This window comes from Cnephaeus nilssonii (assembly GCF_951640355.1).
Source record: "Cnephaeus nilssonii genome assembly, chromosome: 15".
Taxonomy (NCBI): domain Eukaryota; kingdom Metazoa; phylum Chordata; class Mammalia; order Chiroptera; family Vespertilionidae; genus Cnephaeus; species Cnephaeus nilssonii.
The window spans coordinates 45,035,117-45,051,502 of NC_137086.1; the positions used below are offsets into that span (position 1 = coordinate 45,035,117).

Sequence of the window (16,386 nt, forward strand, 5' to 3'; positions counted from 1 at the left end):
GCACGTACTGAACAAGAAAGCCCGCCGCGCCTGGTGCACAGGGCTCGAGGCTTGCCTGCGTTGTCACATTTGGCCTTCACCACAGCCTTGTAAGGTATCGTTACCCCCATCCTGCAGTTGAGAAAGCAGACCAGAGATCAGAAACCTGGCCAAGGTCACAAAGCAACTAAATCCAAGCACACCTGGGGAAAACGTGCATAGTCTTTGCTGACCTCAGATGAGCACCTAACAGGCCACAGGGATTGGAGATTTCCTGAGGTGGCAATGCCCCAGCTGTCTTAATAGATGAACAGGTCGGCTGAGGAGTCAGTGGGATGGGCAGGGAAGGAGCTGGTGGGCATTGTGGGCAGGAGGCGGCGGCCCGAGAGAGCACAGGGGAGCAGAAACTGCAGGGGTTTCCTACAGCCAGACCACAGAGCAACGTGGAGAAGCAGCCCCAGGAGAGGCTGGACGAGACCCAAGTCAGGGATGGCCTCACGTGCCATTCTAGTGAATTTCCATTTTCAATTCTGGTTGGAAGAACCATTTGAGGATTTAAAGCAGGGAGTGGCATGGCCCAGTCTGCACTTTGAAAAGTGCCTCTGGCACCAATGAGAACTGGTTGAGAGTCAAGGGAGGTAAAGTGACCAGTTGACAGACTGCTGAAGTACCCAGAGCAAGAAAATGTACACAAAGTTAGCAGTGGAGGGTTGGAAAAAAGTGAGATTTGAGAGATAGTAATGAAGGAAACACTGAACAGGACTGAGTAACTAAATTAGCTACAGAGAGCGAAAAAGGCATCAGAAATCCAGGTTTGTGACTCATCGCATCCAGGACATGGAAGATGATTTCTGGCTTAGATATGCTGATGTTGAGGCAACCGGGTGAGTGCGTCTGGCATTCGGGAGAGCAGCAGTGAGCCCGAGGCAAAAGGAAGGGACAAGCCCTGTCCTCTTCTCAACCTGCCACCGGGAGTTGCCCAGTCTTGACCCTCAGTACCTTAACCACCAACAGAAGGCAGGCCAGCAGCTTGGGTAAAGAGGACGGGAACACAATCCAATCCCAAAGGAAGGACAGTGGCTGCCGTGTCCTTGCCTTCCAGAAGCCAGGTTAGGAGAGGTGAGGTGAAGACTCTGGTATGGAGACACAGCAACCCTTCTCAATCAGTTCTGTGAGAATTAAGCCCTAACGCCCCACGGTGTCCCTCGTGTGGAACGGATTCTATCCTGTGCATCTAGAATGGTATTAGCTACGAAGCACCCTTGAGAGTACTGAGGAAAGTCACCAGATCGTTTTTTCTTGGAACTCCGGGTGAAAACAGCTAAGGTACAGCACAGGTATCAGACAGCAGAGGGTGTCTGCCCTCCCCAGACAGTGCTCGACTGGACATGTGCCGAGCGCCATGGGCACTGGGCTCCAACTCGGAGCCTCCTCGTCCTGTCGGCTTCCCTCCTGCCCAGGAGGAAGCACACAGCGGAGGGCCTGGCCTAGCTGAAGATGCTCCTAGGTGCTAAGGGGCTCTTCCTCAAACTGGATCGGAGGCCTTGGGGGAAGAATAAGAGAACTAGACTAAACTGGTGCTAAGCTCTAAAATGCTGGGGTCCTGGCCTAAGGACCTTAAATCTAAGTGATTTCAGCAGGTCTGGGTCAGGGCCCAGAAATGTGTAAACTCGTTAAAGAAACGCCCCAGACACTAATTTGTAGAGGGACTTTGCAACTTCTTCCTTACCCGTCTGCTACTTTGGTCTTCCCTCACTTGGTCAATGTTCCCTCAGAGGAGCCCCTGGGAGTAGGTGAGGAGAGACCCCCCCCTCGTCATGCGCAGACGCGGCCAGTGCCTCAGAACGCTGGCTGGGGTGTGACCCCATCGTCAGCCCAGCTCCAACACCGGCCTGAAGAGCAGTGGAGGGCCCAGGAAGCAGGCTGACCCCGCGCCCTCCTAGCCCCACAAATGAGGAGGTGCCGAGCCTGGGTCTAGCCCTTTCTCCCTGCTCACAGGAAGACACTGCACGTGACTCTGAGGGACACAGCGTTCCACTGGTCACTACAGAGGGGCCCCAAACATGGCACAGCATCCCTTCTCCTCCATCTTGCTGAGCCAAATGGCCCAGGACCCACTGCCAACACCACACAGAAAGCACTGAAGCAGAAGTTGCTTTAATCAAGGGGTGAAGTCCTCAATCGGGGGACCTCACGCAACCTTTGGTGGTGGGGTCTCAGCCTATCCCCCACATGCCCTGCTGCCCCTCCGGAGGGAGCACCTGGCAGAGGCCAGGGGCTGGAAATCAGGAAACCCAGGTCACGGGGAGGACAGGGCACTGGCAGGTGGAGTGAAGCTGAATTGGGGCCAGAACAGCTTTACACACACGCTTCTACCTGGGGCCGGCTGAGGCGGCCGTGCATCGGGCGGCAGGGGCCAGCGGGGGAGGAGCACTTAAAAGATGAGGCGGCCGTGCAGCTGGTGCAGCTGCTCCTGGGTCAGCACCAGCCGGTGTCGCTGTCCGAGGCCAGCCGCACACGAGAAGGTCACTTTGCCCAGGTAGACAGTGTCGTCCTGCTGCTCCTCCTTGGCCTGGGAGTAGGTGAGGAGAGACCCCCCCCTCGTCAGGGTCCCTGAGCTGTGTGTCACGGGCCCTGAGCCTGGAGACCAAGGTAGTCCCTGGGAGACAGGTTTGGGGGCTCCTGGGCTACGGTGATTACATTTTCCAAATAACATCTGGGACACACAGTCTGACAAGGGAGTTTAGAGCTCCTTCCAGTGTCAAAAGGCAGAGGAGCTGTTAAACTACTAAAACAGTGCACTTGCTGGAAGCAGTGCAAGAACTCCCAGGTGGAAACCTGGCCAGATAACTCAGATGTGCAGCTGTTGGACCTGAGACCCCAGAGGCCTCTTCAAATTCTGGGGGAGAGGGAAGGACCCACCTGAGCCTCCGTACTGCCCCTCCCCATCCCCATGCTCCCTCTTACCCTGAGGAAGGCTGAGGAAGGGAAGGTGGCAAAGGCCGTGGGGACTGTGGCTCCAGGGCGCTGCGACACAGTCTCCTTGAGGACCTCATCCTGACGGCAGAGGGGGAACAAGGGTTCATTTAGGAAGCCCCCACAGGCTAGCCCAGTATCTCCCATTTCACAGGGACACTAATGCCACGGACAGGGCCCCAGGCCTTTCTATCCCTTCTGCTCTCACCTCCGCCCCATTCCCACCCCAACATCCTGATGTTATAGATACTTACCCTTAAGGCCCAACCCTTCTACTTGCGAAGATCTCAGCCGACAGGGCTGCACCTGAACCCACCCTCTAACGATGACCCTGCTCAGCCCACTCTGCTGATGAGAATCTGCCTTCTATTTGCACCGAGACAGTGAGCATCCAAGGCAGGAACCCTGCCTTCCCTTCCACCTCCCCTGCCACGTGCCATGCAGCACAGGACTGGGCCCAGGGGACTCTGGGAATGCCTATGGAAATGAACGAGCAAAGGCTCCACCAGGGAATGCTCTAGAGCAAACTCTGTAGGGGGAGGAAGGACTGGGCCAGAGCTGACCTTGAGCTTCTCGATGGTGTCGCTTAGGGACTTGAGCTGAGCCACTTGCTCCAGGAGCTGGGCCGACGGGCTCTTGGCAGCTGTGGGAGAAAAGGCTGGTGAGGACCACCATGGCCCAGGCCAGCAGTGCAGGTACTGGACCCTCTTAAGGAGCAGGCACGTAACAGTGATGAACCACGTAAACTGAACACTGAGACCAAAGAGCAGTGTGGGAACTGCCTGGGCAGGGGCTACATCCCTGGGGCAAGGGCGGGTGTGTTCCTCGTCCCGGGGGTTGGCGGGTCCATACCAGGGTTGGTGCGAGTGATGTCTACTACGTGGGTGTGCGTGCTCAGCTGATTCAATGTCTCCAGCAGCTGGTTGGTCTTACGATACAGCGCTCCAGGGGCTAACTCACTGCCAGAGCCCTCCCGGGGTGGGAAGGAGAGCTTTGCCACATGCAGAGGGGGCAGGGCTGCTAAGGAGGCCTTCATCTGGGCGCCCTGTGGGGGGGGGAAGAGGGGTGGTGGTAAGGAGTGACAGAAGGCCCTGCCATCCATCATCGATGGGACAGGTATGCGCCACCTCCACCCCGGTCCTCCCCGTGACCCCCTCACCTTGAGGATGCTGTTCTCATGCTGAAGCTGGGAGATGTGCAGCCTCATGGCAGAGATCTGCTGAAGCAGCAGCGGCGAGTCCTTCACCAGCCCCGGGCCTGGCATAGACCCAGGTGCCTGCCCAGGCGAGCCTCCTGTAGTGCCACAACAAATGCCATCCGTCTCAGGTGGAGAGCGTTGAAGGTGGGCTCCATCCCTGCTCATCCCTTTCCTTAGCTCCTCCCAATCCAGTCCTGGTTGCTCCCAAGGGAGAAGTCACCCTGCTCCCCAGGCCCCAATTCCCACCAGCCCTGGCAACCCCCAGCCAGGGCGGGTCTCTACCTCGCTGTGGTTCTTCTGTGCTCAGGAGAGCCCATGGCAGCAGGAGAAGAGGAGAGAGGAATTAGGTGATTTGAGGGTTAGGGGGACACACCTGCAGGAAAAGCCTTTTCCTGATCACCATAGCTTCTGACAAGACTATCTCTGCCCCCCACCTCTGAGGGAAGAGCAAGTGTGTGGAAAGAAAGACAGGAAAGGGGAGTGAGGCCTGAGGCAGGGTGTGACCGGTGAGCCAGAGTGCAGTGGGCTGTGCGCTGGAGGAAGCACCTGGGGCATAAGGCTGCTCCTGCCTCCCTGCCTCCGACTCCACCTCCAGGAAGGGCAGAGGGGACACTCCTGAGACCTGACATGTCGGTGCCCCTCCTTCTCCCAGCAGCAAAGCTTACGTCGAGGATGCAGATGCATTTCTGTGCTCCTCAGCTCCCCACTGCTCTGAGGCAAAAGATACCCTTTTTTGGTGGAAAGGTTCATAAATTCAGAACCAGTATTTGCTTACAGAGCCCATGCTAAACAATACAATGTGGTAATTCTGGAGACTCCTCCCCCTCCCCAAGGAACTGGAGCCATCTGCACCACCGAAGTCTACAGTCAAGGAGTTACTTGGTCACCTCTCAAGATCAAGAGGCGCCAATGGCAAGGGGCTTTGATGACAAGACCTAGGTGAGAGCAGCTGACAAGACAGGTGTGGGGGGTGGGCGGGCAGGGGGGTAGAGCAGGGAGTACTGAGCCCTGAGGGCTCAATTCTAGAGTGTGTCTTCCAGAGGTGAGATGGCTAAGTGAGAAACTGAAGAGAGAGCAATAAGCAAACTCTAGGGCAGGTGAGAACTAAGATGGAGGTGGCCACCTCCTTGGTCAGGAAACTGGGGACAAACCAGACAAACTCAAGGTAAGGAGCCCTGGCCACACTATGAGACCAGACCAAGGTCCGAACACAAGCCCCAGTGAAACTGAGAGAAGTCAGCCATGAAGGGACAGCCACACCAGAGGGTGAAGCCACCTGAACTCTGGGGAAATGAGCCCAAACCGAAGAGCAATCAAGAGCAGGCATCAGGCCCTGCTGGATCCACAGCATCACCAGCCTCCTGCAGGCTGGTGCCCCTCAAGGATACGGGGCTCGGTCAGAAAGGCAGACCCAGGAGGGACGGCTACTAGAGTCCGATGTCACCGTAACTCTGAGCTGCACTGACAACTTGGTAATGCCCCACCTTGGTCAGAGGGACTCTGCACGTATCTTCGGGAGGAGTAAAATCTTGGTGAAAGCTGCCAGAGTGAAACTGGGCAAACACGTTCCTGGCTGCACATCCCGGGTAAGAAGGCACAAAAGTAAAACTGAGGCCACAAACCGGAGGGAAGCCCTTCAATCTCCTGTGGCCAGTGCTGCCTGTCCCCCTGCACTCACCACCAGCAATGCCAGAGACCAGGGTAGCAATACCCGAAGGAGGGGGCCCCCGGAGCCCCTCGATCGTGCGCTTGGACTGGCTGTTCAGCCGCTGCTTCAGCTCTGCCTTCTCCGCCTCGAGCTGGTCAATGTCGGCCTGGAGTGCATCCATCGTCTCCTCGAAGTCTCTGAGGAAGAGAATCGGGCTGGGGCAGTGTTCCTTCGTGGGGAAGGTCCCTGGCAGGTCACCCGGCTGGTGAGGACTCTGCTGGGGGTGATTTAATGGCAGTGGGCAAGGAAAGTGGTGTCTGTTCGCCTGGGGAGCCTCCCTGTGAGAGGGACAGCGAGGAGGCAGAGAGCTGCGGGAGGGAGGGCTGAAGCAAGCAGGGCCAGGGAAGTGCTCACTTCTCCTTCTTCCGCAGCAGGGCCTGGGTCTCCTCCAGCCGCGTCTGCACCTTCTCGATGCGCTCGTCGGCGTCCTTGGCCGCACTGTCCAGCTTCTTCTCTAGGAGGCTCAGCCGCACGTTGGCCTCGCTCAGCTCCTCCCCCTGGGCCAGGGCAGAGCTTCTAGTAGCTTTACATCCTCCACAACCCCTCCGGGACCCAGGATAGGCCACGGATAGAAAGCTCCTTAAGAGCCCACTGGAGCTCCCACTGATTACAGGCACCTCTTCTGCCCTCAACCCAACCCATCACTCATCTCACCCTGATCCCCAACACTCACTGCTGCCCTGTGCCCAATACTCCCTGGCCCCCAGATCCTGAGCCTACCCTACCCTCACCTTGATCTTGAGTGACTTCTTCAACTCCTTGATAACTGTCTCTCGGTCTTCAAGCTTCAAGCCCAGGCCTTCGGCATCCGTGATCTCTGCACGAAGGGCTGCAGCCCGCAGCTCGACAGGGGGAGGCTGAGGGCCAAGGTGGGAGCGAGGAAGGGAGGGAGAGGACATCACCAACGTGCTTCAGAGAGACCCATCTTGCCTTCTAAGCAGGATGGTGCTCTCCAGATTCCTTCCTCCACCTCCCAGCCTCCCACAACTAGCAGCAGCTCTGCAAGCCCTGCCCCTCCAGGCCCCAGAGTCCCTCCGAGGAGCTCCCACCCAACCTTGCTGGGGGGCCGTTCGGCATCGTACTCTCCCTCCTGCATGGCTGTGGCCAGCTTGTTCATGGTGCTGATGAGGATGTTGCATGACTGGCGCAGACACTCATAGGGGCTGCTGGAGGGGCTGCCATAGATCTGTGGGAGCCCAGGGCAGCAGTGAAAACCTCACACCGGCCACCTGACTCCTCTACCACCTTCCGCCCAGCCATCCAGGCCCACCTGCTCGCTTGCTTTGAAAGCCAGCTCCTCCAGGGCAGCCACAGGCAGTCCCTCATTCTCCGCCAGAGGGGCAATGAGCTGGGCAGCAGCAGCTGCCACCTCCTGCAGCACAGCCACCACCCACGTCAAGTGTTTCCTGCAGTCAAGGAGTGTGTCGGACACCTGTGCAACAGGCCAGAGTCAGGAGCCGCCCTGGGTCCAGTACCACAGCTCCCAGCTACCTCAAAACCATTCTTGCCCCATCCAGATCCCGATGTTGACATACTGAGCCCCTCCTGGTTCTACTCAGCTTCCTTCCCTTCCCCCTCGCTGCCCTAAACCTGTGGTCCAAAGGCCAGAGCCGCTGGGATCCCAGGAGCATCTGTCCCTGGCATTCGCCTTCGGATCTTCTTGCAAAACTGGCGGATGTCACTGCACGATGTTTCCAGGTCCCGGAGCAGGAGGGCAATGTCTGAAGCCTCCTGCCCGCCCTGCTCAGGGCACAGGGAGTGGATGGGGAACAAAGTCAGCATCAGCTGACGGTGAGGAGGGGAATAAGAAGGCAGAGGAGCTCAAACAGATGCAGCTGTGCTTTTACCTGCAAGAAGGCACGCAGCCGTCCCACCTCCACGCCCATGCAGTCCAGGGCACTCTGGGTGAACTGTGGAGACAGAAGCACGTGCCTGTCAGCACCCAGTAGGAACCCTCTTCATCTCTAAGAAGTCCCCACTCTCCGCTGACCCCCATACATAAGCAGGTTCTCTGGCTTCCCTGATCTGGCCTTAGGGACCCTGTTCCAGTCTTAGGTGAACCCTGAGGGCCAGACCTCTTGACCTGAAGGCCTCCATTTCTGATCTGTACAGGGGGCTTAACCACCAGCCCAGACACTTCACCTTGATGTGGTCAGCCAGCTGCATGGTACTGTCCTCAGGCTGTTCGGCAAGGTGGATGCTGTACAGATGCTGAGAGATGACAAAGAAACAGACAGCCTTCAGGTCTTGGAAGGATGGAGAATTGTTCCCAAATAGTTGGAGCCCCAGTCATCACAGGGCTCCAGAGGTACCAGAGGACCTGAAACCCCCAAGAGCTGCAACCTGAGGCAAGTTCAGCTACAGTGAGCTGAGCCTTAAGCACACGACCTGGGCTACACTGGCCGCAGCCCAGAATGAGAAACCTTCCCTCCCTGCTGCACCAAGCTGGAATCCTCGCACCAAACCTGGTAGTACTTGATGGCCTTGGTGAGAGGCTCGACATTGACAGTCTCATCCAGCTGGTCCTTGTGCAGCAGCTCAATGAGGAAGTCCAGGGAGCGCTCATGGGCACTCATCTCAGGATAGAGGCTGCCCACCTTCTTATACACATCCACGGTGCACTGAGAGAGAGCACTAGAGACGAAAGAAGGGCCCTGTGAGGCCAGGGTCTGCCAGGCAATCCCAGTTCCAGCCAATCTGGAACCTGTGGCCTTGAATGGGGGTCAGGGGTCACTCACTGCTCATAGCGATGGAGTGTAGCTTGCAGCAGACTCAGCGAGTACACCAGCCCAGCGGCAAAGCTGAGCTGCTCCCCCACAGCTCCTCGAAGCCCGGGCCGTTCTGAACAGTTCTCACTTAGTTCAAACTTCTCCTGGGCCTGCTTCCGGATCAGCTCTGCCTGTGGGAAGAAGTGCCAGGGACCTGGGCTCAGAGCAGAGGATGGAGAACAGACTCAGGAATACAGAACACAGATGAGCAACTATGGCAAGGGTGGGAGAAGGAGATAAAACAGAAACAGCTCTTAGCTGGGCAGGAAGTCTCCCATGGGGAAAGGGCAATGATGTGGTGATTACTGAGCTGTGAAGATTTGAGATGTGGGGATGAAGGGACAGGGAACCAGTGGGACCAAGCTCTTTCCTGCAAGCTTCAAGCTGCTGCCCTGCTACCCTTCCACCAGCATGCTCCCTGACAGTTACACCCCACCCCCACCCCCCAGCCCCATGAACTCCTAGTCATCTTCTGGGTCTTAGCTCAAATGGTATTCCTCAGTGACATCCCTCCATCTAAATCAGCTCCCCAACTGTGCACTCTCTAAGAAGCTACCTCCCCTTCATAACACGCCCCATCTGCAACTCTGCTGACTACATCCCTCCACTACATCATACACTATGTGAGTAGGGGCGCTGACTGCTGGCTTCACTCGGCTTCCTCACAGCAAGTTCAACAGGTTCCTGCTGAACGTATGGCCGTACCTTGCAAATGAGACGAGGCATGAGCAGCAGCACCAGGACGCAGTCATGGTCCCCACCTGGCCGAAGGAAGCTGTCGGGCATGAAGGCTGTCAGCAGGGATGTGTGCCTGTTGGCCTGGGCCACCTCCATCTGCCTCAGTTCCATCTCAATTGCCTGTGAGGTGGACAGAAAGGCAGGCTCTCAGCCAGGCTGAGAGAGTCCCAGACCCACGTTGCCTTGTTCCACCAGGTCCCCTGCTTCCTCTCCCCCAGGAACCCCACACCAGGTCAGTCCACACCACGCTCAAGCTGAGCTCCCAGCACTCTCCCCTCTCCGGCCACTCGCTTTCCTGACCTTGGCATGGGCCTTCGTCTCAGCAAACTTGATTTTGAAGTCAAAAGTCTCCGGGGGTGGCTGCTGCTGCCGCTCCACAGATGCTTCCTGCTGGTTTGTCAGTTCCCGATTCACATCCTGGGAGCAGAGATGGACAGTGAGGCACAGCTGGGTCATGAGGGAGGCCTGGGGTGATCCTGGGTGGAGAGCAGGGGTGAACAGGCACCTGCAGGTGGGCGGTCAGCTGGCGGTATTTCTTTATGGTTTGCTGGTAGTCTGCAACTGTCTCCTGGGCCGCCTCCACACGCTTCTGGGCCTCCCGTACCCGGGCGCCCGCCATGTCCAGCTGCTCCCGCAGCTCCAGTTCCGTCTCACGTGCATTCTCCTGCAGCTCATCATTCATCTCATTTATTGCTTCCTGGGAGACCACGAGGGAGTTGGGGCAAAGGAAAGGCAGGGTCAGGGTAGCAGGCCAGGGTGGGTCCATTCACCTTACACCCTGCTCAAAGGTCAGGGGTCATGTGTCAGTCCCTCTCTTAGCTAGTCCCTTCATCCAGGTGAGAAGTCAGGCTCTGCTCTCCTCTTACCAAGTCCCCCACGGTCTCTCTCAATTCCCGCACTTTCTCTTCCAGATTCAGGTTCCGGTCTGTCAGCATCTCCACCATCTCCTCAGCACCCAGAGCAGCATCCACCTGTGTTCCAGGGAAGGAATGGGGAGACGGGCTGCTGAAAGGTGCCTAGAGAGAGGAGGCACCTACAGGAGTCTGGAGGGACCTATAAGGGGACTCTGGGCGAGAGGCTGGGCTCCCCACACCTGCTCCTTGAGTTCATCGATGGTGCTCTCTGCCTGGCTCAGCTCCTCCTGCAGACGCTCCCGCTGTTGCCTCACAACTTCCAGCTCTTGGTTCTTCTTTTCCATGAGCTTCTGGAGTTTCACATGCTCCTGCTTCTCTGAGGAAGAAAGATCCCGCATCCTGTGGGAATCGGGGAGAAAGAAGAGGGAGTGCGTGTCAGAGTCACTGGGCAATGGGCGCTCTAACACATCTGCACAGCGGTGAGGGGACCCTACCTCACCAGGGCATCCTTCAGGCGGGCGTTCTGCTCCTCGAGCTGCTTGAGCTGATAACTGGATGCAGCCCCATCTGAGCCTGAGGAAAACCATGAACACCTTCAGACGTGATTCCAACCCCACCATCTGTGCCCCCGCAGCTTCGGGCCCCTTACCCTTCTCTTCAATCTCAGCCTTGAGAATCTCCAAGTCAGTGGTGAGCTCATCCACACGCTCCTTCAGCGCCTCCACCTCCTGCTGCAGGGACTCGGCCCGCTCTTCGGCCATCTCCTTGTCCAGAGTGGCCATCTCGATGGCGTCGGCAGTGTCGGCCATCTCCTCCATGTAGCGTTCCTTTGCTTCCAGCGCCTCCTTGGCTTCCTGGGGGGTAGAGGTTGGTGGAGGCACAGGTACAGAAATGCCTCATGTGCCCTACCTCACAGAATGTTCCAGGCTCCAGCTCCCGCTGAGTTTCCAGTACACTGTTTCCGGCCCCAGGCCTCCCAGCCACCCTCTTCCTCCCGAGTCGCACCTTCCTCGCCTCTTTGAGACGCCGCTGCAGGTCTGCCTGCTGCTCCTGCATTTTGCTCTTCCATTCCTGCACCTGCTCCAGCTGGATCTTGTGCTTCTCCAGCTCTTTCAGCTTTGCCTTGTCTTCTGCCCGTTTCAGCCGCAGGGTCTCCAGCTTCTCCTCCAGGTCCCGTACCTGGGCCTTCAGCCCCTCCTCCTCCTGCAAAGAGACCCCTTGTTCTGCGCATAGTGTCCCCCTCCTCCCCACTAGAGCTTATTCGTCTAAGCTGGAGGAGAAAGGATAGGAATGTGTGCAAACATCATTCCAGCCCCAGATTCAAAAGCAAGTGGCATATAAATATCTGAGAAGAGACCAAACATATGGGGAAAGGATGAAGAAGGGCAGAGAGAAAGTGTAGCTTAGTCAATGGCAGGGTACCCAAATGCCACATCCCAACCCTTCTAATCCAAGTTCTGGATCTCCCCCAACCCTGGGAAATGTCCAAGACCTGCCAGGATCACAGGCCTCTTTGTGTCTTGGTTCATCTTCACCCCAATCCTTACCTTGGAGGGAGAAGGAAGTGGGGGAGCTGCTCCAGGAGAGGTGAGGGCTGGCGTGGGGATGACGGGTGCTGCCAGCGGAGTCTGAGCCGGGGTGCTGGGCTCACTGCTACTCAGCTCACCTGCTGATGCCGAGCCAGAGGGGCCCAGGGAGCTACTAGCTCCGGCCACCCCAGTACTACTAGCTGGACGGGTGGGCTATTCCGAGGGTAGGGGCAGATGAGAAAGAGTAGGGGACAGAGATGTGAAAGAGAAAAAGACAGAATATGAGAATATGGCGAGGGAAGGAGACAGAAAAGGAAAAAGGCAGAGAGTATCAAAGCACAAAGAGAACAGAGAAACAGTGAAGGAAAGAAAGAATGGCACAGTCAGAGATAGTGACAAAGGACAGGGGGGAGAGAGGGAGGGGAAGAGGGGGAGAGAAGGGATGGAGGAAGACATAAGATTATAAGGCTCCTCCCTTGGCACTGGCCCCACATTCCTCCCAGCCCTGGCACTGTCCCCTCAGAGCAGGATCCCTTACTCCCAGGGACTCCCTTCTGTGACCCATTTGTCATCATTCTAGCAGTTTAGTCCTCCCAATCCTATCATGCTCGGGGCCTACGCCCTCCTCCCCCAGAGATAAAAAGGGCCTCAATGTCATTTCCAGAGAAAGAATAGACTGCAGTTTGTTCTCTTTCAAGTTCCCGAGAAGACTGGGCTAAATGTGGGGTACCGGGCTCTATGCCCCGGCTAGGCCCTCCCTGCTCTTTGGGAATCAAGCTGACTCTCCCTCCCTTGGTCTATTTCAGGGGACCCTGCATGTAAAAGGGCCAAGGTGAAGGTTGTATCACAGACACCCCCTTGAAACAAGGCCAGCACAGCGAACCCTTCTGTCATCTCCCTCCTCCAAGACGAAGAGGCTCTAATAAGGCACCACCCCCACCCCCACCCCAGGCCTGTGGAGGGCTGGGCGGAGAAGCTGCCCTGAGGCCCCTGATCCTGGAGCAGACAGGCCTGCCCAGTGCTCTCCATGGAGTGCTGAGCTCGGAAGCTCTCCTGATGGGCTGACACTCAGAAACCACATGTACTGACAAACACGCCTACCTCCTTGTCCCCTGACATTTGTAAAGCCAGGTTCTTCTTCACCTGTCTTTCAATCCCTGCCCCCATCCAAACTAGTCAAAACACCCTTCTTCAAGAAAGCCTGCCTTATCCACAACCACTCTCATTTCTCTTTTGCATTCAAACAACTGGCTCAGACATCCTCCCAAAAGCCAGAGTCTTTTTCCCAGGAGTGACCTGTCACTACCTTCAGTCCCCTCACTCCCATGAAAAGAGAACCCAAGATGCACTGTGACAAACTTCTGCTTGGTCATACACATGCCCACATACATGCACATGCCTGAAGTGTGTGTGTACACTCTGCAATGGCTTGCACAGTGGCCTGTGTTTTCTCACCTTGGGCCGCCGAGTTGTGGTCTGGACAGGCAACAGGAGCCAGAGGAGAAGTAGTCAGGAAAGAAAGGACAGTGGCACAAAGACAGACAGGAAAAGAGGCAGCAATGAGAGCAGAAGAAGTAACAGCAATGGGGCTACGATTAGCCACCCCACCTTCACCCCAGCCCAACCCCCTCTCCCTCCAGTGAATCATCTTGTTCCTACTCCAGGAACTCAGAACTCTAGCCTCCCATTGGTTCCTTCTCCCACTTATGCCCAACCCTTGCAGACCTCACCACTTCAAACACCCTGGAAATCCCAGAACCCCATTCTCCTTGACTGAGCCTCAGGGGACCAAAGGCAGCAGCTGGTGGAAAAGGTCTCCAGAGACCAGGCCTTCTGAAAACAACTTCTGGCAGAATAGCCCGGAGCCAGAGGCCCTGCCCACCCACCACTCCCAAGGACTTTCCCAGGTCAGCCCCCTTCTTTCAAGTGCTAGACTCCACAGAGGATCCCCCAGAAATAACATGTGACAAGACTGACGACAGGAGGCCAGAGGTGAGGGATACTAACCCAACTGAGGGAGATCAGGCCGCCAAGGCAGAACAACACTGCTGTCGTCCCTACCCCCACTCCACCCCCTGCCCAGGAACGGATCCTATAGCAGTCTCCATCCCTAGGGCAAGGGCTCAGGTGTCAGGGCCGTGAATGCTGCATTAGCCAGAAGCCCAGAGCTCAGCAAAGTAACCCCACCCTGCTGCAAGGAAGAAGGTGGGGGTGGACAGCAGCATACATAAACTACTGCTGAAACCAAATCTACAATCCCTCAGGTTACTGCAAAGTAGTAAATAGATGATGAACTTCAACCCCAAACAGCATTCTTGCTACCCAGTATCTCCTGGTTCCAGCAAAGACAAGATTTGGCCTGGGCCCCGTTTGTAGGAGACACTGAGCCCAAGGAAACCAACCCCCACCCGTCCTACCCTGAGCTAAGCCTCCACGGCAGGTTGTAGGTAAAAAACTATTCTAGGGTCTTCATCCCATCCTGGGAAAGCCCACTGACACAAGCCCTGGTGGGGGCAAGGGTGCTAGGAGTACAACCAAGAATCATTCTAGCAAAGGTCAGGGGAGGCATGTCTGCTGGAGGCAGGGAGACATCTGAACCTGCTTCCCCAGATTCTCACAGGAAGCTCCCAGAGCTGCTTTGCAGCAGAAACTGCCTGAACCCCAAGCCTGAAGGCCACTGGGTACAAGGCCTAGAACACAGACTCAGAGCCACAAGCAGGCGGGGCAGGGAGCAGAATGCTCAGGGCACAGGCCATGGGAGTGACACACACCTCTCCCTGCCCCCACCGTCATCTCTACCCTCCTCCCCAACCAGGTAGACAGATGAAATCCCCACCCCCACCCAGCAGCCTGCTGCCATCGCCCTGGCAACCCGGCAGCAGGACCAGAACAAGCAAGAGTACCTTTCGGGCTGTCGGTGCCTGTCTCATCATTGCAGAAAACCAAAGAAAGCCAGGACAGGAAAGAGGCGAGACAGAAGAGGATGGACACACAGAGGAAGGACAGACAGAGGGAGGGAGGGAAAGAGACCGAACAGAGGGAAAGGCGGCGGAGACAGGAGATTAGTGCATCAAATCCCAACAATGCAGCCTCAGCTTCCCGGCCAGCAGCTTCCCAGCCCGCAAATGGCTGTGACTCGGATGCAGAAGCCCCACAGATGCACAGAGGGGCAACCAGGCTCCTGCGGGCACCACAGAGGCGCCGGCCCAGTTCTCCAGCTTAGGCTTATGGCAGCCTCAGTGGCCGCAGCATCAGCTCCACCTGACGTCATGCACCCACCCTCCTTTGCTCCTTGGGGGTGGAGCCACTGCTCCTCGGTCACCTAGCAACCGCCTGACTCCGCAGGCTCCTCCTCCTCCTCCTCATGACTGGACAAAGTCCTGCGCAGAGCCCGCCCGGCTTCTTCCTCCCTCTGAAATGTGTGTGTACATTTGTGTACACGTGTGTGGCTCCTCCCTCTCCCCTCCCCGACCATCCCCAAGTGTTTGTTCCAAGAAACTGGGCTAGGGGCCATTCCAGAAATAGTACCTTCTGGGGCCAGTGCACCACTGGGCAGGGATCACTGCTCCATAAACCTGGCTCATACTCATGCTCTCCTCAGCCTGCAACCCCATCAACTCTACTTCTGTCTCTTCTCATCAGACACAGACACACACACACACACACACACACACACACACACACACCCAAAGCACCCCTCTTGCAACTGGCCTCAGCTCTGAGGGGCACACAGTGAGATTCAGAAACCCTGGGGACCTTCAGCAGCAGCTTTAATGACCCTCCCCTGGCTGTGGGCAGGTTAAAGTCTGTCTCTACAGGGCTTCCAGAAAGCACTGGGCACCTTTGAGGGGTTCTCTTCTGCCTTCCTTCTCAAAGTATGCTCTTTTGTTCTGGAGTTAGCTCCCCGTTCCCTGGCTAAGTGCGCTGCTGTGGGAGGACACTGGAGAGGGAGACCTGGGGGGGGCCTGACTGACACTGCACCCTGAGCAGAGAGGCACTATATCCCGGCTCAGGCAGCCCAGGCTGGGCTTTGCCACATTTCCCCAGGATCTGGGCATGGCTCAGGCCCCACCAATATCAGGTCAGGCTGCGGCCAGAACTCCTCCATGGACATCAGACTACAGGTCCATGCTCTTCTCTACTTAGAGGCCTGATGTGAGAGCAGAGCCCTAACCAGGAGACAATAATCAAGGGAAGAAGCCAAGTTTCCATGACCTTGGCATAGGTCCAGCATCCTTTAGAGCATTGTTTTCCTTCTCACATCCCCATTCCCACCCGAGCCAAGACCCCAAAGCAAGTACCAGCATGTGGTCTCTTCGATGCCAAGACTTCAAAGTGAGGACCCATCACCAACCAAGAGTCGAAGGGAGATGTTTTCCTCTCCCTCCCACTGTTCCCATCCAATAGCTTTCCATGCAAGGTCAAAAGGGCCTAAGACAGGCTGGCAACACGGAAATCACAGAATCGCACATACAGCACGGTACATACAGGTCAGACAGGCACATGCAGGTCAGAGACAGCCTGGGCACGGCCCAGGGCACGGGCTGGTGTGAGGAAGTGGCCATGGCAGCAACAGGAGACTGGAGCCCCACTGCAATGGTGATGGAAGGCTGCAAGGGGTAGGAGGTGGGCCTCG

The 16,386-nt window shown here is 56.9% G+C and overlaps 1 protein-coding gene across 2 annotated transcripts in view; it reads right to left on the reverse strand.

Annotated features, from left to right (window-relative positions):
• Nucleotides 1-2,120: 2,120 nt before the first annotated feature.
• Nucleotides 2,121-16,386, reverse strand: part of DCTN1 (dynactin subunit 1) — a 29,922-nt gene continuing 15,656 nt past the window's right edge. The window contains exons 5-28 of one of the 2 annotated variants that reach the window (XM_079791790.1): nt 11,769-11,963; nt 11,227-11,424; nt 10,871-11,075; nt 10,716-10,794; nt 10,461-10,620; nt 10,234-10,338; nt 9,873-10,064; nt 9,668-9,784; nt 9,335-9,487; nt 8,600-8,760; nt 8,327-8,495; nt 8,004-8,072; nt 7,709-7,771; nt 7,452-7,601; nt 7,132-7,293; nt 6,916-7,047; nt 6,593-6,718; nt 6,216-6,358; nt 5,865-5,998; nt 4,115-4,248; nt 3,808-4,000; nt 3,519-3,598; nt 2,947-3,036; nt 2,121-2,551 (exon numbers count right to left, since the gene is read on the reverse strand). In XM_079791790.1, coding sequence (XP_079647916.1) covers nt 2,414-2,551; nt 2,947-3,036; nt 3,519-3,598; nt 3,808-4,000; nt 4,115-4,248; nt 5,865-5,998; nt 6,216-6,358; nt 6,593-6,718; nt 6,916-7,047; nt 7,132-7,293; nt 7,452-7,601; nt 7,709-7,771; nt 8,004-8,072; nt 8,327-8,495; nt 8,600-8,760; nt 9,335-9,487; nt 9,668-9,784; nt 9,873-10,064; nt 10,234-10,338; nt 10,461-10,620; nt 10,716-10,794; nt 10,871-11,075; nt 11,227-11,424; nt 11,769-11,963 — 3,348 coding nt within the window. In that variant the 3' untranslated portion in view covers nt 2,121-2,413. Of the gene's footprint in view, nt 2,552-2,946; nt 3,037-3,518; nt 3,599-3,807; nt 4,001-4,114; nt 4,249-5,831; nt 5,999-6,215; nt 6,359-6,592; nt 6,719-6,915; nt 7,048-7,131; nt 7,294-7,451; nt 7,602-7,708; nt 7,772-8,003; nt 8,073-8,326; nt 8,496-8,599; nt 8,761-9,334; nt 9,488-9,667; nt 9,785-9,872; nt 10,065-10,233; nt 10,339-10,460; nt 10,621-10,715; nt 10,795-10,870; nt 11,076-11,226; nt 11,425-11,768; nt 11,964-16,386 lie in introns of both variants that reach the window. The other variant, XM_079791789.1, reaches the window with a different exon arrangement.